Source organism: Dama dama, chromosome X (assembly GCF_033118175.1).
Source record: "Dama dama isolate Ldn47 chromosome X, ASM3311817v1, whole genome shotgun sequence".
NCBI lineage: Eukaryota > Metazoa > Chordata > Mammalia > Artiodactyla > Cervidae > Dama > Dama dama.
In genome coordinates, this window is record NC_083714.1 from 109,903,382 (window position 1) to 109,923,451 (window position 20,070).

Sequence of the window (20,070 nt, forward strand, 5' to 3'; positions counted from 1 at the left end):
GTTGTCTATATGTTAAATTGAGTAACAGTGAGGTGATCTTAATATTAGCATCTGCCAGGCACCAAATGAATTCAAAATCTTAGTGTAGAAATCTGTTCTGTGTTTAGAATCTCTGACATATTTATCTCTTAACTATATACAAAAAATAATTAGAATTTCAGATTTTTCTTTCAGTTTAGCTGCTACATTTCTTACATCATCTGTGTTGGTAAATCATATACAAGAAAGTAGGGCTGTGAAACAGCAGCCCTGTTATAAGACAATATTCCATGAGTGTGTGTGTGTGTGTGTGTGTGTGTGTGTTTGTGTGTTGGCACATGTACATGCACAGCACTAAGCCACTAGCCACCTCCTCCAGCCAAAGTTTGACAGTGGAGTTGGCAGGCACACTGACACTTCACATCCACTAGTGGTTAGAGGCCATTTTGTTGGCCTGATTAGCAATAATAGCAAGGTCTACTGTGTGCTTGCCAGATCCTAAGCCCCATTCCAAGCATTTTACATGCATTTTCTCCTTTAACCCTCTAGACCACTTTATGAAGTAGATACCTTTATTATCCCTACTCTCCAGATGAGAAAACTAAGTTATCGAAAGGTTACCGATTTTGCTTAAGGTGACACAGCTAGTGAGTGGTGAAACCACAATAAATGCCATTCTCTTAACCTCTGTACTCTACCACTGCTGATTTCTTCTGTTCCCAGTGATAATGGCACTACAGGAACAGTTCCTTCCAGTCTGTAGCAATAACTTAGGATTTGTTTTGATATAATCTGTTCACATTGGAACAGTGGAAAAGACATATATATTGAGTAATGTGAGTGATATGTATGTCATCAGTTTGAAAAATCAGTTGTTTTACAGCTCATACACCTTAATATAAAAAATGTCTCAGTCAAAAAATGGGCAGAAGAGCTAGATAGACATTTCTCCAAAGATAGGTGACCAATATGCACATGAAAAGATGCTGAATATGCTAATTGTTAGAGGAATGCAACAGAGAAGGCAATGGCAATGCACTCCAGTATTCTTGCCTGGAAAATCCCATGGACGGAGGAGCCTGGTGGGCTGCAGTCCATGGGTCGCTAAGAGTCGGACATGACTTGGCGACTTCACTTTCACTTTTCACTTTCATGCATTGGAGAAGGAAATGGCAACCCACTCCAGTGTTCTTGCCTGGAGAATCCCAGGGATGGGGGAGCCTGGTGGGCTGCCGTCTCTGGGGTCGCACAGAGTCGGACACAACTGAAGCGACTTGGCGGCAGCAGCAGAGGAATGCAAATCAAAACCACAATGAGTAGTCGATCTTACACCAGTCAGAATGCCCATCATTAAAAAGTCTACAAATAATAAATGCTGGAGAGGGTATGGAGAAAAAGGAACCCTCCTATATTGTTGGTGGGAATGTAAATTGGTGCAGCCACAATGGAGAATAGAATGGAGGTTCCTTAAAAAGCTAAAAATTGAGTTGCCATATCATCCTGAAATCCCACTCCTATACCCAGAAAAAACTCTAATTCAAAAAGATAAATGCACACCAATGTGCACAGCACTATTTACAATAGCCAAGACGTGGAAGTAACCTAAATGTCCATCAACAGATGAATGGATTTAAGATGTGGTGTGTGTGTGTGTGTGTGTGTGTGTGTGTGTGTGTGTGTGTGTGTATGGGCTCCCTTGATGGCTCAGTGGGTAAAGAATCCACCTGCCAATTCAGGAGATGTAAGAGACATGGGTTCAATCCCTGGGTCATGAAGATCCCTTCGAAAAGGGCATGACTACCCACTCCAGTATTCTTGCCTGGAGAATCCCATGGACAGAGGCACCTGGAAGACTACAGTCCATAGGGTCACAAAGAGTTGGACACAAGTGAAGCGACTGAGACACACATGTGTATTCAGCCATAAAAAAAGAATGAAAATACCATTTGCAACAACCTGGATGGACCTAAGTATTATCATACTAAGTGAAGTAAGTCAGACAGAGAAAGAAAAATTTATGTGATGTCACTTATATGTGGAATATAAAAAATGATACAAGTGAACTTATTTACAAAACAGAAATAGACTCACAGACATAGAAAGTAAATTTATGGTTACCGAAGGGGATAGTGATGGGGGAGAGATAAATTAGTTGTTTGGTATTAACAGATACACACTACTATATATAAAATAAATGAACAATAAAGACCTACTGTATAGCACAGGGAGCCATATTCAATATCTTCTAATAACTTATAATGGAAAAGAATCTGAAAAAGAACATGCATATATATATATATATATATATATATACATACATACATATCTGAATCACTTTGATGTACACCTAAAACTAACACAGCATTGTACATTAAATCTACTTCAACTTTAAAATGGTTAAGAGACAAAGAAAGGAAGAATATACAGATTACTGGATTATCACTGGAAAAAAATCTGCTTTTAAATGCAACAAATAGGGCAAAAGAAAAAGAAAAAAGAAAAAATCAGCTGCTTTGTTGATTTCTACATTTTTGTCAATAAATATACAGATGGGCTCTGACTCAAATGTATCCTGTGAACTTGATGAGATAATTTAGTTTCTAACTTATTTCTCTAACATTTTGGGCTTCAGTGGCATTTTCATGTTCTAGTGACACAATAAAGTCAATAAAATGTTCCAGTATCAAGCATTTCTCCAGATATCAGTAATGACAACAAATGTTGCTATCACTGAATTCAAATGTTTGTACATTTCTTTATTCTTGTCAAGATTCAAAGTCTATATACACATGCCCTTAACTGATGTACACTGAATTAGAACTTCTGCATTTTAAATAACATTTAAAATTAGGTAATATTGAATTATTACAGGTGGCAAGGTCATATAGTATAATGTCATCTGGGACACCTGGGACAAATGAAATGTGTACAGTAGCATGTCACTCTGAATTGGAACTCACACTAACTGTAGTTTCATCTTTGGATTTGATGGCCATTATGCATATAGTCTTAGCAGTGTTCCATGTGTGTGTCTATTACTGGATCTCACTTACCATGTTTAAATTACTTGTTTAACCATCCGTGAACCTTCACCTGATCATAGGCTGCTCAAAATCAAAGACTTTGTACAATGTGTCTCCCTATCTCTGGTGTTTAGCAAAGAACCCAGCTCACCTTAGCCCTCAGAAATTGAATTAAATTGATAGAATCCCTTGATCAAAATTGTGGGTCTTCTCAGGCTTTGGGCTCAGAGAAGGTAAGCCTTACAACCAGAGAGCTGTTGGAAGGATGGGACTAACCTTTTACCTCTTGGAGGAAGCAGGATAACACAGAAGTTAAATGCAAGAACCCTAGGAGCCTAACACTTGGGTTCAGATCCTACCTGTGTCCCTAACTGTATAGCTTCGGTTAGTTACCTATTTCCTCAGCCTCCATATATTCACTTATTAAGTGGAGTGATGTTCCTGGGGCTAACTTCTGGGATGCTCAATCAGTGTTAACACTGCTATTTTTACAAGTCAGCAGGCAGGGCTTAACTGAGGGGATCTTGGAAATGTACAAGATTGAATACACTTCTAGGTCCCCAAAACAGAGCCAAATGTAGAGGCCATATCCAGGATGAGAGTTTTTGTCCCCATAACAGAATACTTTGGAAATTTCCTCATGTGAAAAGTACAGCATTATCATTTTGCAAGGACCCCAAGCTCCTTGGGCTTAGCTTTTTAGGGATGTCTTCAGTAGCTTAGCTGGTAAAGAATCCGCCTGCAGTGTGGGAGACCTGGGTTCGATCCCTGGGTTGGGAAGATCCCCTGGAGAAGGGAATGGCTACCCACTCCAGTATTCTGGCTTGGAGAATTCCATGGACTCTTCCATGGGGTCACAAAGAGTCGGACACGAATGAGTGACTTTCACTGACTAGAAGTCAGTAATTCCCTTGATAATGGTATAAAATTTTTTCTTGACTTTAACCATCCAAATCCCATAAATTTCTTCTACTAAAAACATCTTCTAAGAAATTCTCTGGTAGCCCAGTGGTTAGGACTCTGTGCTTTCACTTCAGCGGGGCATGGTTCCAATCCCTGGTAGGGGAACAGAAATCCTGCCTGCCATGTGGTGCAGAGAAAAATTTTTTTGCTCTAATAGAGTCATTGGTGACTGAAGATGGAAGCATCTTTAGTTTTATCTATTAGTGACAGCACCTGGTTTTCCAGTGAATAAAGTCCCTATTCTGGAGGATGAACCCTCAGCTTTAGGAGAAAGGGCAGTTGGAATAAGAACCTGACCAAATGTTGCTATGTGGAAGATAAAAATGACTAACATTTCGAATGCACTGTTTTTACTTTCAAGTTTACAAAATGGATCCATGTTCAGTCTCTTCGGTTAACTCAGTAAACAAAGGTACTACAGAAAACGAAGATCAGTAAGCCATGATCTCAAGTCATCATCTGTCAGTTTACTTAAGGGGGATACAGAAAGTCTTCTGTAAGACCAAGTTCTTACTCTCAGAAAACTTAAAATGCAATTGGAGACACAAGACCAGCACATACAGGCAATAAGAAATGACTAGAAATAATAAATAATTGAGTTCTGTACTGCGGGACCCAAGTAAATCACAGAAGACCCCAGGAATTGGAGAAGTTCTTCTTAGAGGTGTGAAATTGGAACAGTTCCTGAAGAACAGTCAAGGTTTGGGGTTGGTAGAGAAGGAGAGGCTTTAAAGATGGGAAAGTGAAAGTGAAAGTGAAGTCACTCAGTCGTGTCCGACTCTTTGCGACCCCGTGGATTGTAGCCTACCAGGCTCCTCCATCCATGGGATTCTCCAGGCAAGAATACTGGAGTGGGTTACCATTTCCTTCTCCAGGGGATCTTCCCGACCCAGGGATCGAACCCAGGTCTCCAGCATTGGAGGCAGACACTTTAACCTCATAAGGCCATAGACTACAGTTTGCAGGTGATATTTCTATTTATAGGAAGGTAGAAAGTGTAATAAGTCTAGGATAGTAGGCTAGGGAGATATGGGTGATAAATTTGGAAGGAGGAGGGCAGGATCAAGCAATGAAATGTTGAAAAGCAAAGTGAGTTTGCTATGTTTTTCAGTGATTGGAACTAAAGACGCATTGACAGTTTTTGCTAAAAAGATAAGATGGGCAGTTGTGAAAGTGGGCAACCCTAGAGCCAAAGAAAAAAAGAGATAGGTAGTAATTCAGGAATAGGTTGAAAGGTGATTAGCTGATTATAATAGAGTTACCCTGAAGCTCAAAGCAGATTGCAAGAGAAAGTGAAGGGAGGCAAGAATGGGGACAAGTTCTTCTGTTTTACTGAGAAAACACCTAGAAAAGAGGTATCACAAAAAGTAATTAGTATTTTCCCCCTGAAGTTTTACAGTTGAAATGGAAGGACTTGATTGTATTTAAAATATTCCTTTTTCGAAAAAATAAGATCAAAGAGATTTTCTCCCTAAGGGTTGTGACCCAGCTTACTAAATGACAAACACACATCTTGAGCAATCTCAAACACAAAGTGAATAGTTCATCCTATTTGTAATGTAAGAGTTTTCATTGAAACCTATTGTTTTGTGAGAGAGAGGGCAAAATCAGAAAGTAGGGTCAAAGTTTGACCTTTCAAATGTTAGTTATGTTACCAGAGTCTCTGTTTAATGGCATCTTAAATGTCATATTCTGGTTAATTTCCATTTTAAGTCAGAAGTTTACATTCTTGATCTTATGTTAGTCATCTCTTACCTGGGTCATTTTTCACTCTAGACTCATCATCAGCATCAATATTTAACCTAAAAAAATGATGCAAATGTACCACAGCTTCCTTATCCATTCATCTGCTGATGGGCATCTAGGTTGCTTCCATGTCCTGGCTATTATAAACAGTGCTGCGATGAACATTGGGGTGCACGTGTCTCTTTCAGATCTGGTTTCCTCAGTGTGTATGCCCAGAAGTGGGATTGCTGGGTCATATGGCAGTTCTATTTCCAGTTTTTTAAGAAATCTCCACACTGTTTTCCATAGCGGCTGTACTAGTTTGCATTCCCACCAACAGTGTAAGAGGGTTCCCTTTTCTCCACACCCTCTCCAGCATTTATTGCTTGTAGACTTTTGGATAGCAGCCATCCTGACTGGCGTGTAATGGTACCTCATTGTGGTTTTGATTTGCATTTCTCTAATAATGAGTGATGTTGAGCATCTTTTCATGTGTTTGTTAGCCATCTGTATGTCTTCTTTGGAGAAATGTCTGTTTAGTTCTTTGGCCCATTTTTTGATTGGGTCATTTATTTTTCTGGAATTGAGCTGCAGGAGTTGCTTGTATATTTTTGAGATTAATCCTTTGTCTGTTTCTTCATTTGCTATTATTTTCTCCCAATCTGAGGGCTGTCTTTTCACCTTACTTATAGTTTCCTTTGTAGTGCAAAAGCTTTTAAGTTTCATTAGTTCCCATTTGTTTAGTTTTGCTTTTATTTCCAATATTCTGGGAGGTGGGTCATAGAGGATCTTGCTGTGATTTATGTCGGAGAGAGTTTTGCCTATGTTCTCCTCTAGGAGTTTTATAGTTTCTGGTCTTACATTTAGATCTTTAATCCATTTTGAGTTTATTTGTGCATATGGTGTTAGAAAGTGTTCTAGTTTCATTCTTTTACAAGTGGTTGACCAGTTTTCCCAGCACCACTTGTTAAAGAGGTTGTCTTTTTTCCATTGTATATCCTTGCCTCCTTTGTCGAAGATAAGGTGTCCATAGGTTCGTGGATTTATCTCTGGGCTTTCTATTCTGTTCCATTGATCTATATTTCTGTCTTTGTGCCAGTACCATACTGTCTTGATGACTGTGGCTTTGTAGTAGAGTCTGAAGTCAGGCAGGTTGATTCCTCCAGTTCCATTCTTCTTTCTCAAGATTACTTTGGCTATTCGAGGTTTTTTGTATTTCCATACAAATGGAAGCTGTGGTACATATACACCATGGAATATTACTCAGCCATTAAAAAGAATTCATTTGAACCAGTCCTAATGAGATGGATGAAGCTGGAGCCCCTTATACAGAGTGAAGTAAGCCAGAAAGATAAAGAACATTACAGCATACTAACACATATATATGGAATTTAGAAAGATGGTAATGATAACCCTATATGCAAAACAGAAAAAGAGACACAGAAATACAGAACAGACTTTTGAACTCTGTGGGAGAAGACGAGGGTGGGATGTTTCAAGAGGAATCGGGTGGAGAGGGAGGTGGGAGCAGGGATTGGGATGGGGAAGACGTGTAAATCCATGGCTGATTCATATCAATGTATGACAAAACCCACAAAAAAAAAAAAAAAAAAGAAAAGAAAAAAAAACATAATATCTGTTTTAAATACAAATTCAGTCTCAAAAAAAAAAAATGATGCAAATGAACATATTTATAAAGTGGAAGCAGACTCCCAAACTTAGAAGAGAAACAGGTTTGATCCCTGGTTCGGGGAGATTCCCTGGATTAGGGAATGGCAACTCACTCCAGTGATATTCCATAGACAGAGGAGTCTGGTGGGCTGTAGTCCGTGGGGCCACAAAGAGTTGGACACAGCTGAGCGACTAAACACACACCGGGAAAGTTTGGAGGAAAAGGATGGTTAGGGAGTTTGGGATTGACATGTACATATTGCTTTTAATATATATAATGATTTGTATGTTCATTCATTTTGAGAAGCATCCATTTGCACCTTGTACCTCAAGCAGTCTTAAAACCTTGTTATAAACTTAAAAAAAAACACATTTGTCAGAATTGCACAATGCTGAAAGTGTCCTTCTAGGTTCTTAGTTTTATTTGCTCTCCTTCCAACCTAAATAATACCCCCCTTTGTTATTTATCTTGCAGACATTTCCAATGATTCATTTATAGTGAATTCAGAATCCTGACCTCATCTTTTGTATTTTTTTTTTATTCCTGTGATCCCAGTTGTGTTTCTGTCTTAAATTGTGTCTTTATAATCATGTTTAATTCTATCTCACTTCTTTGGGTTATTCTCCAGTTTTTTACATTAAAGCAACAAATTCTTTGGAAAAAATTTTGTTATCCAACACAGCCCCCTTTCAGATAACTTCAGGTAAAGAGTTAATAATCAAATTAATGACCAAAGTTCCCTCAAAAATTTTTAGGAAGACAGGCCACTGATGTAAATGAAAGGTGAAATCACATTCCTTCTTGGTTATTTACAGCTTAAGGAGTTTTTTGGAGAGGTAGGAATGTTTTTTAATAGGGCGAATTGAGGAATAATACATACTTATTGTGAAAATGTGTAAATTAAAGAAAGAAGCAGAAAGAAAATGAAAATAGTCTATAATTGATTCCTACAAAAAAGCCACTGTTACAACTGTCACCTGTATTTCTGTTTGCAAACCATCTACTGGATTTACCATACTCACTGGTAGTCCTTTTAACATAAATAACAACATATTATTGATGTTTAACCATGTCTTAAATGCTCTTCTATACAATATTGATAACTTTATATTATTTCATCTGATTTTATTTATTTACCAGTCTTCTGTTGCTGAACATTTGTGTTGTTTCCAAATTTCTATTTTAAACAAAGCTATTGTGAATATCCTATACCTAAACCTTTGTGCATAATTCTGATTTCTTCTTTAGGAAATTCCTAGACATAAGTGTTGGGAATCATTTTAAACCTTTTCTTAATGATTAAAAAATTGTTACTCCAAGAAAGTTTTGTCAGTTTAAGGTGGAATTTTAATAATGGGCTTCTTAGTTACTTCTCTAGGAAGCCAGTATTTTTCCGTTTTTGACACAACACAAAGAAAATCAGGGATCTTCCCCTGTTCAGAGTTGTAATTTAATGAAGTTGTAGGTACTAGTTTTTGTAAACGTTCTTTAGTTTTGTAAAATTTCAGTGGTGGCATATAATTCTTGCTCTTTTTCTCTCTATAACATGCAGGCAAACCACTTTTGCAATGAATGCTTTATGCCTACCACTATTTACTATGTATTTATGTATTATACAATGCTTTAAAATTTTTTGAATACCGTTATCCTGTGCTTCTACAAGTTTGATATAACTAATTAGATCATTCTGTGTGTTTCAGTGCAGAAAAGAACAAAGAATAGTCCTGTGGCAAACCATTTTCTATGATTATTTTTGCCCATCTATATAAGACATGAATATTGCCTATGTCCACAGTCTGTTGTAAAAGCTGATCAAACAGCTGTTTCATGTTTTACATTTTAATTTCCTCTCCCGTTTACATTCAAATCCTGTGATAGATTTTGGTTTGTTTAGGAGTCCTGTAAGATACAGTTGGCTGTTTCAGAATAGCCTTTTTATGCTATGCCAGTTAAAATGAAATAGCCCTTGTTAAGTAGTGATGATAAGCACCCATAAACGCATATGCTCAGATGAGTTATCCTCATTTCATCAAACATGTTTTATTTTGTTGTTTCTGCAGGGGAGGAAAAAAAGTCAAGTTTGTTCATTCAGTGATTCATCCATTCATCCAATAAACCCTTATTGAGGGCCCTATTTACCAAGCATGGGGCTAGACATGGGAATATACAGATGGGTAATCCATGTTTCTTTCTTCGAAGCATACACCAAGCAGAGGGAGGCACATTCAGCTACATACAGGTGAATTCTCTGAGCGGTGGTGGGCGCTGAGAAAGATAAATTCATCTGGTTCAGGTGATACAGAAGAGAGGAATATGGCAGCTTCACCTCGGGGCCTCAGAGGACCCAAAGGAAGATTTGGTGATAGGATTTATTGGAGAGATAGTTAGCCAATTCAAATATTCTTTCATCAAATAGAGTGTTATGTGCTTGACATTTAAATCTACATTGGCATCTGCCTCTATTCTTCCCCTAATCTACAATCATTTTATGCAGCTTCCTGTAGGATTTCTCACAAGGAATCAGAGATACTGAAAGTGATTACAGAAATGGATGATGGAATCCCAGATGAACAAGAAAGTGACACTGTGAGGGAAACATTGATAGGATTTAAGTGGAAAGGTTAATAGACTGAAGATCTTGGGTTAAAGGGCATTCATATTCGATGGATTTGAACAAGTGAACTAGAAAGATAGAAGATCATGATTGCAAGGGAGAGTGCTATAGTGTTTTGGCAGACAACCTTTTGATTGTACTTCTCGGAAATGACCATTAATAGCATTTATATGAGCTGCAACATTTTGAATCAGCATATCCAGAGATGGGATTCTCTGTGTGATTCAACAAATGGTTTAAAGACCAGAAAAATGAATGCTGTAAAAAAAGTAATTAATCTGATATTTTACAGGTGGACAGAGGAGACAACTAGTCATTTAGCCTAAGTTCAGGGATGTCTGGAAGACCCCTCTGCTGGACTGAGAAACGCAAGAATCTTGAAGATGATTGGAAAAGCATAGAAAAAGGCGAGGACTATATATAATTCGGCATTATGTAAAGTCCAGTAGGAGCAACACATTGTCCCATTCCATGGCAAAACAGAGGAGAGAAAAAGAGAAAGTCCATTCTTCCCACATCCCACCAGATCAAACATTTTAGAGCTAGACTATTAATATTATAATGACATTGACAATTGGAGGATTCTGTTCTCTGATTGAAAAAGATGAAGCCCGTGACTTATGGAAATGTCTGTAAAAGGAAATTGTGGTCTAGTTTTTAATCCTGTGATTCAGCCTCTTTTGTTTACAATCTATCAAAAAAATCTTGGCTGGCAGCATGCCAATCTGTCTCCATCCATCTGCTGCTAGTCTTCGATTGGGAAAACATTAAGTGAGAGCCTTTTTCACTCTCTTCTTTCACTTTCATCAAGAGGCTTTTTAGTTCCTCTTCGCTTTCTGCCATAAGGGTGGTGTCATCTGCATATCTGAGGTTATTGATATTTCTCCCAGCAATCTTGATTCCAGCTTGTGCTTCCTCCAGCCCAGTATTTCACATGATATAGTCTGCATATAAGTTGATTAAGCAGGGTGACAATGTACAGTCTTGACGTACTCCTTTCCTGATTTAGAACCAGTCTGTTGTTCCATGTCCAGTTCTAACTGTTGCTTCTTGACCTTCATACAAACTTCTCAGGAGGCAAGTAAGGTGGTCTGGTATTCCCATCTCTTGAAGAATTTTCCACAGTTTGTTGTGATCCACACAGTCAAAGGCTTTGGCATAGTCAATAAAGCAGAAGTAGATGTTTTTCGGAAACTCTCTTGCTTTTTCAATAATCCAGTGGATGCTGGCATTTTGATCTCTGGTTCCTCTGCTTTTTCTAAATCCAGCTTGAACATCTGGAAGTTCACTGTTCATGTACTGTTGAAGCCTGGCTTGGAGAAATTTGAGCCTTACTTTGCTAGGGTGTGAGATAAGTTCACCGTTCATGTACTGTTGAAGCCTGGCTTGGAGAAATTTGAGCCTTACTTTGCTAGGGTGTGAGATGATTACAATTGTGCGGTAGTTTGAACATTCTTTGGCATTTCCTTTCTTTGGGATTGGAATGAGAACTGACCTTTTCCAGTCCTGTGGCCACTGCTGAGTTTTCCAAATTTGCTGGTATATTGAGCGCAGCACTTTCACTGCATCATCTTTTAGGATTTGAAATAGCTCAACTGATATTCCATCACCTCCACTAGCTTTGTTCATCGTGATGCTTCCTAAGGCCCACTTGACTTCACATTCCAGGATGTCTGGCTCTAGGTGAGTGATCACACCTTTGTGGTTATCTGGATCATGAAGATCTTTTTTGTACAGTTCTTCTGTGTATTCTTGCCACCTCTTCTTAATATCTTCTGCTTCTGTCCTTTATTGTGCCCATCTTTTCATGAAATGTTCCCTTGGTATCTCTAATTTTCTTGAAGAGATCTCTAGTCTTTCCCATTCTATTGTTTTCCTCTATTTCTTTGCATTGATTGCTGAGGAAGATCTCTCCTTGCTATTCTTTGGAACTCTGCATTCAAATGCGTTTATCTTTCCTTTTCTCCTTTGCCTTTTGCTTCTCTTCTTTTCTCAGCTATTTGTAAGGCATCCTCAGACAACCATTTTGCCTTTTGCATTTCTTTTTCTTAGGGATAGTCTTGATCACTGCCTCCTGTACAATGTCATGAACCTCCGTCCATAGTTCTTCAGGCACTCTATGAGATCTAATCCTTTGAATCTATTTGTCACTTCCACTGTATCATAGTAAGGGATTTGATTTAGGTCGTACCTGAATAGCCTAGTGGTTTTCCCTACTTTCTTCAATTTAAGTCTGAATTTGTCATAAGGAGTTTATGATCTGAGCCACAGTCAGCTCCCAGTCTTGTTTTTACTGACTGCATAGAGCTTTTCCACCTTTGGCTACAAAGAATATAATGAATCTGATTTCAGTATTGACCATCTGGTGATGTCCATGTGTAGAGTCTTCTTTTGTGTTGTTGGAAGAGGGTGTTTGCTATGACCAGTGCATTCTCTTGGCAAAACTCTGTTAGGCTTTGACCTGCTTCATTTTGTACTCCAAGGCCAAATTTGCCTATTACTCCAGCTATCTCTTGACTTCCTACTTTTGCATTCCAGTCCCCTATAATGAAAAGGACATCTTTTTTGGGTATTAGTTCTATAAGATCTTGTAGGTGTTTATAGAACCATTCATCTTCAGCCTCTTCAGCATTGCTGGCCAGGGCACAGACTTGGATTACTGTGATATTGAATGGTTTGCCTTGGAAATGAACAGAGGTCATTCTGTCATTTTTGAGATTGCATCCAAGTACTGCATCTCAGACTCTTTTGTTTACTATGATGGCTACTCTATTTTTTGATAAAAGTGAAAGAGGAGAGTGAAAAAGTTGGCTTAAAACTCCACATTCAGAAAACAAAGATCATGGCATCTGGTCCAATCACTTCATGGCAAATACATGGGGAAACAATGGAAAGAGTGGGAGAGTTTATTTATTTATTTTTGTCTCCAAAGTCACCGCAAATGGTGATTGTAGCCAGGAAATTAAAAGATGCTTACTCCTTGGAAGAAAAGTTAAGACCAACCTAGACAGCATATTAAAAAGAAGAGACATTACTTCGCCAACAAAGGCCCATCTTGTCAAAGCTATGGCTTTTCCAGTAGTCATGTATGATGTGAGAGTTAGACTATAAAGAAAACTGAGTGCCAAAGAACTGATGCTTTTGAACTGTTGTGTTGGAGAAGACTCTTGAGAGTCCCTTGGACTGCAAGGAGATCCAATCAGTCAATCCTAAAGAAAATCAGTCTTGAATATTCATTGGAATGACTGATGCTGACACTGAAACTCCAATATTTTGGCCTCCTGATGTGAAGACCTAACTCATTGGAAAAGACCCTGATGCCAGGAAAGATTGAAGGCAAGAGGAGAATGGACAGAGGATGAGATGGTTGGATGGCATCACCAACTTGATGGACATGAGTTTGAGTAAGCGCTGGGAGTTGGTGATGGACAGGGAAGCCTGGTATGCTGCAGTCCATGGGGTCACAGAGTTGGACACGACTGGGCGACTGAACTGAATTGAAGTGAGAGCCTTCTACATGCCAGGTGCTAGGAACAAACAGTCAAGAAACAGTTCCAGTTTAACACAGGTGCACACACAAGGAAAGATGTTAAGTTACATTTCTTGTGCCTATTTATTGTTATTGCATGAGCCAAAATGTCTTTTTTTTCGATGAAAGAAGCTTCTGGGTACCTTTCAAGAGATCACCCTTGGACCAAGTCAGAATAGGTACTAAGATAACTTGGGGTTGAGTTTCCAAGTATTATGCTAGCTTTTTAGTCTTACTCATAGATAGTGTGATATTTCTGGCCTCAGGAGGGGTAAGGAGAACATCACAAATACCTTTTCTGTCATTAGAAATTGGGTTGCATGCAGGAACAGTCACAATTTGAAAGGAAATCACATGGTCCACCCTAGTTGATAAAAGGCAGAACATCCAAAATACACTGTCTGTTGTCTGCTTTTCTCCCCTTGGTCCTTTCTCTCTGATTTCATGAAGAATATGTCCAAAGGGAAATGAGTTTTCTGTAGATAAATCAGTCTGCTGGCCCACAATATTGCACTTCCAGTGGACAGGTCTGAGAAATGGGGAAAAGTACAAAAAGGTTGAGCTGACTGTAAGATAAGGGAGGCAAACATATTTTATTTGCAAAATAAAAATCTTTTGGGTTTACGCTTGCTTTATTTCTGGGTTTTAGTTTGTGAACAGAATAGTATGAGAAGCGATGGAAATGAGACGAGATCGGGCGCGTTCAGGGTGGTATGGCCATAGACTAGAAGCGATGGAAATGAGAAGGCATTTTCTTCTCCTACTGCATTCTTTTAAAAGGTATATTTCAGTAAACAGTTATCTTTTAAATCTGGCTTCCTTTCCGTTAGGTAAATTTACAGGTTTTAAGATTATGCGAGAGCAAGTTTAAAACCAACCTTTAAAATTCTAAGCATTAGTGAATTATAATTTCCAATCAATGTTTGTGTGTTAGGGATTTTAATTTTCTTAGAAAAATAAGGATTTTAAACAGTATTAGCAATTAGAATTTAAATCAGTATTCAAATCATGCATTCTATATATAAACTCTTAGCATTATTTTTCAGTGTTTTTTAAATACAGTGGAAGAAGACCTCAATGACAATGAAAAATGATGTCTGCATTTTTCAAATTACAAGTAATTGGTAAAGTGAGAGCTTATTCCATCTTGTAAAACCGTTGGAACGAGATGTGAAGAACAAAGCACATGTGCAAAATATAGTAACAAAAATATCTGCCTGACATTGCTAAAGGACCTTGATTACAAACTAATATAAGGACCTTCTGTACATATAAGAACATATAAATAAAAGCAATTTTAGGATTTTTTTTCCTCCCCAAATACATCCTTCCTATAAGGTGGTATGTGCAATATATTGATTTGTATGATTTTACATATAGTGGAAGGTCAGAAAGAGGTGGAGTGTGGAACCACATTGGAAGCTTTTATTTCACTCACTGTGGGTTGTCTGGTTGAATAGTGTTTCCTCCATGTTTGACATCTGAGTCTTGTGGTACAGCACAGGATAAGGGTGTTTATTTTATATATTTAACTAATACTGTGTAGTTTATTTAACTATAACCTTTTATTTAATAACTGTTTTCCAAAAGAGTTCCCACTGTCTGAAAAAAGATTTTTCAGCTTCTTATGCTATGTATTAACCAAGCATTTTAAAACAGCACTTCTTCTCATCACTCCCACAATCCCACTGTTTCCTGCTTCCCTCCTCCTTCTCTAGCTGCTCCTTCCATCTCCTGTGGCAGCATTGACACCCTTCACCTCCAGTGTCCCCTGTTTTGGGAAACAGAATCACTTTCAGACCAGTTTTCCAGCCAGGACCCTTGACATTGGTAGCAGACATTGGAGGGGTCCCACTGTCCCCCCTGCACTCCCCTATATGGGGACCTACGGCTTCTGAGTGCTGCAAGTCTTTGCCTGAGGGCTTTCTCTGACCACTGGAAACCATAAGGGGCTTCCATTCAGGACAGGCCAGCAGTGGGGTGGGGTTAATGCCCCCAGGAGCAGCCATCTCCCTAAGACTGACACGATGGCTCACCGCTTAGTTGGAATCACCGAGGCATGTTCCACACAGTCTTCAGAGGTCCCAAGAATGATCAATCATCAGTTGCCCACAGCGACAGTCTGCTGGATACTACACCTTTACTACCTCCCTTCCCTTCTTTGCCTCACCTCCCCTGAGCCCTACCTGGGCCTCTTGAGGTCTCCTTACAAATTAACTAGTGGCATCGAACTCCTTGTTTCACAGTCTGCTTTGGGATATTAGACATTTTCTTCTTTTCTCCTTTTCTTCTTCCTAAAACCCTGTTAGTTGCAGTTTCAAAATATAACTTGTATCTGTCCATCTCACCGCCTCTGTGTCCCTGTGAATCTGGGGTTCTGCATGTGGACCGCTCTAGTTCTGAGTCTGCTCGTTTATGTCTGTCATTTGGTCCAGCCCTTCTCCAGGCCATTCTTTTTCTTTGTTTACAGTGATAAAATATATATATAATGTAAAAATACCATTTTAACCATTTTAAGTGTACAATTCAGTAGTGTTATGTACATCCACATTGTACAACCATCACCACCATCCATCTCCAGAATTTTGTCACCACCCTAAATTGAAACTCTGTCCCTGTTTAACACTAACTCCCCATTCCTCACTCCTTTCAGCCCCTGGTAACCTCCATATTACCTCCTGCCTCTATGCATTCGACTACTCTGGGACTTCATGTAACTGAAATCATGCAACATTTGTCCTTTTGTGTCTGGTTTATTTCACTTAGCATAATACCCTCAAGATTCAGCCATCCAGTCCATTCTTACACTGAAGGAAGAAGAATAATTTGTCTTTAGTGGGAAAGCACAATTTGATGTTTCTAAGTGACAAAAAAAATATTTATTGTCAGAAGTGATGTAAACAAAGTTGTTCAGAGACAAAGCTAACTACCCGTTAGACTTTACCCCATCTCAATCCTTCAGAAGTGACTTGTCTTGACAGTCTGGTATGTATCTTTCCAGACTTTTCCCCTGGAAGGATACTCTTTCTAAAATATAAATTTCATGAGGTTACCCATGTGCTTCAAACACTTCAGTGGCCTTCCATTACACCTAAGATCAAGTCCAAAATGATGACTCTGACCCAGACATGCTGCAAACCTGAGCCCTGCCTAACAGTGGAAGCCTGATCTCCCATGATCTCTTTGGTTCACTCTCTAGCCACATTAGTCCACCTTCAAGTTCTCAGTCTACCACAGTCTTTGGCCATTGCACTTGCTCTTCATGTGGATCTCTTCCTATCTCTTCTCCTTCCTACCTATCCCTTTGGCAACTTGATTGTCTTTCAGAGTTTATTTTGAAACTTACTTTTTTGGGAGTCTCCTTATCTGACAACTTTCTGCACACTACCCTGCACCCCCCGCTTCTTCCTTCCTATAGTACCTTGTTTTATACCTTTCCTGCCCTCCCAGTAATCTACTTTCTGTCTCTAGATACTTGCTTGTTCTGGACATTGCATACAGATGCAATCATACCATAAATGGCTTTTGTGTCTGGCTTTTTTCAGCATAAGGTTTTCAAGGTTCATCTACTTTGTAGCATGTATGAGTACTTGATTCCTTTTTATGACTGACTAATATTTCATTGTATGGATATACCACATTTTGTTTATCCATTCATTAGTTGATGGGCATTTTGTTTGTTTCCACTTTGGAGTGGTCGTGGATAGTGATAGTGCTGCTATGAACGTTCATGCATGTGTGGCCTTATGCTTTCATTTTTTGGGGTGGTGGTTAGATGCCTAGAAGTGGAATTGCTCAGTTGTATGGTAAATCTATGTGTAACCTTCTGAGGATCATCTTCCTAAGATTTTTTAAAATTTTATTGAAGAATAGTTGACTTACAATGTTGTGTTAATTTCCTCTGTACAGCAAAGTGACTCAGTTTATATACATATATGTGTTATATTGTGGTTGTTTAGTTGCTCAGTCACGTCCGACTGTTTGCAATCCCATGAACTGGGGCCCACAAGGCCCCTCTGTCCATAGAATTCTCCAGGCAAAAATACTGGAGTGGGTTGCCATTCTCTTCTCCAGGGGATCTTCCCAACACAGGGATAGAACCCATATCTCCTGCATTGCAGGCAGATTCCTTACCACCTAGCCACCTGGGAAGCCCCACATAGGTGTGTGTGTGTGTGTGTGTGTGTGTGTGTGTGACTTTTCCTTTATGGTTTGTCACAGAATGTTGAATATAGTTCCCTGTGCTATATGGTAGGACCTTACTGTTTATCTGTCCTGTATATAATAGCTTGCCTCTGCTAATACCAAACTCCCATTCCTTCCCTTGCCTATCCCCCGCCCCCCAACCTGGGAACCACAAATCTGTTTTCTATACCTAAGGTTTTTAAATGTCACCTTCAGTGGTTTTCTGGATACCACATTGTATGGATGCACCTAGAAAGTTGGTATGTTTTGTTGCCTTCTGGGAGGAGAAGTTGACTGTATTAATCCAGGAAATTGGAATGAGACAGAGGGAACTTGACCAGTCGAGCTGCCTGCTTCTCCTGAATGCTTTCTCCAGATGATTGGGACTGAAAGAGATCCTTGGGGCAAAATGTTCCAACATTCACATGAAAACCCTAACCAAAGAAAATACTTACCTGTATATTTAAGTATATGCTTATATAGAGAATGTGTATATTTACAGGAGTATATTTATGTGTATATTTAGATATTGTATTTAACATATAAGAAGTATTTTTCTTAGTTACAATTTTTCTATGAGCATTGGGGAATTTTAGCTGGCCTGTGAGCCTGGAATACAGATCATGATGCCAAATTCAGTCCTTTAATGGGTGAACGATAATTACATTGTATTCATTAGTTTAGAAAGCACAATATAAACAATATTACTAAGTTCCAAATTTTAGAGGGTAATCTAATAAAGATATATTGGTGGTGTTCAAAAAACAATTAAGGGAAACAGCTCCTGAGCCTTGAAAAAATAATGTACATCCTTTGCTTTTTTCCCCCAATCTCATCATTAGGTTGCAATGGAGTAAATTTCATAAAATATCAAGGAGTTGAGTTTATTAGATTTGACAGCTTTGGGTAAGCACGTCTATGAATTTACTTGCATGCAATTTTCTTCTGAAATAGGGAGGGTTGGTGTCAATATGAAGGCAGACTAAGATTTACAGAGAAGTTTCACAACTATGGGACTCTGAGTGCTTAATTTTAGGTCTCTAAAACGTATAAATTTATAACAAAAAGTCAATCATTTACACAGTGAATCCTGGAAATAGCCCAATAAACTAAACCACTCATTTGGCATCACAATAATTTTTTCTTACTATTCCTGGATGAATTATTTTCATAAGTTCATTTTTGAGTCTTACCATCCAAAGACAACCACTCTTAACACTTGGGTGTGTTTTCTTTCAGTCTTTTTTCATGCATTTGTTTGCTTTTTCTGCGTGTGTGTGTGACACATTGATATTTATAGTCATAATTTTATATCTTTTCACCTGATATTAAAACATGAACATTTTCTACATTTTTACAGTCTTTATGAACACAATTTAATATCAAATAAGCTTACCATAGCTTACTTAACTAATACTAGATTATTGGACATTATTATTTTGCATGAGTATTGTTATTATAAATGACATCAACCTAAAGATCTTTAGGAATAATATTTTTCCACATTTGATATTATTTCTTGGAATTAAATCATAAAGTAACAATGTCTGATTTAAAGATATGGATTTAAAGGTTTTGATAGATACTGCCAGATTGCTTTTCTCAGATGTTCCATTTGAGGCCTTGTCTTCACAGACATTGCCAGCTCATTTTGGCTTTCTGAAAGCCTTTTATCAAACCACAGGCTGAGTTTTGAACAGACATGGAGCATTTTCAACCTATCTCTGAACTGTTGATATGAAATAACAGGAACATCCTCTTTCCAAAAATAACTTGATTGAGAAGTTTAGAATTATAGGACCCTCAAAATAGTCTTGGGGATTTAGATGCAAATTCTGCCTCAGCCCCAGATGGCCTCCTCATTCTTACTGTAGGTGATCTAAAAGGGGGTAACATACTCATTGTTATGAAAACCTCGACTCTGGGCTCCTAACCCATCTTGGGGTGGGAGGCTCGTTAGGGCAAATTGTCTAGAGTCTGAGCCAAATTTTTTTGGGGGGGAGATGAAACTAAGTGAAATCTTCCCAGTATAACAAAGGCCTAGAAACACTAAATCGTGTGGGATATGGAAAGAATCATGGGGAGGGGGGTGGGTGGGGTAGGATTTCAATATTGCTGGAGTATAAGGTGCCAGGTGGGGAGCTGAAAGATAAGGATAGAAAAGTTGGCAGGGACGAAGTCATGCTGGATCTTTAGGGCATTAAGGGTAAGATGGGAGAAGGGACCAGGAAAATTAAAAGATGAATTCCAGGTTTCATTCCATGGGCTCTTGGGCAAATGACTGGGCCCACATTATGAGTCAGAAAGAAAAAAACCTGGGAAAATGGATAGGAATTGATCATTCACCAGTTTCAGGTTTGTCAGTCATCCCTACATTGTA

At 38.6% G+C, this 20,070-nt stretch overlaps 1 protein-coding gene across 2 annotated transcripts in view; it reads left to right on the forward strand.

The window, feature by feature from the left end:
- Positions 1–20,070, forward strand: part of MAOB (monoamine oxidase B) — a 113,636-nt gene that overhangs the window by 5,734 nt on the left and 87,832 nt on the right. The window contains exon 2 of one of the 2 annotated variants that reach the window (XM_061137382.1): positions 10,269–10,383. The exons of the other annotated variant lie outside the window; for it this stretch is intronic. Within the exon in view, the coding sequence (XP_060993365.1) occupies positions 10,311–10,383 (73 nt within the window). The 5' untranslated portion in view covers positions 10,269–10,310. The remainder of the gene's footprint in view (positions 1–10,268; positions 10,384–20,070) is intronic. 2 annotated transcript variants of the gene reach the window in all.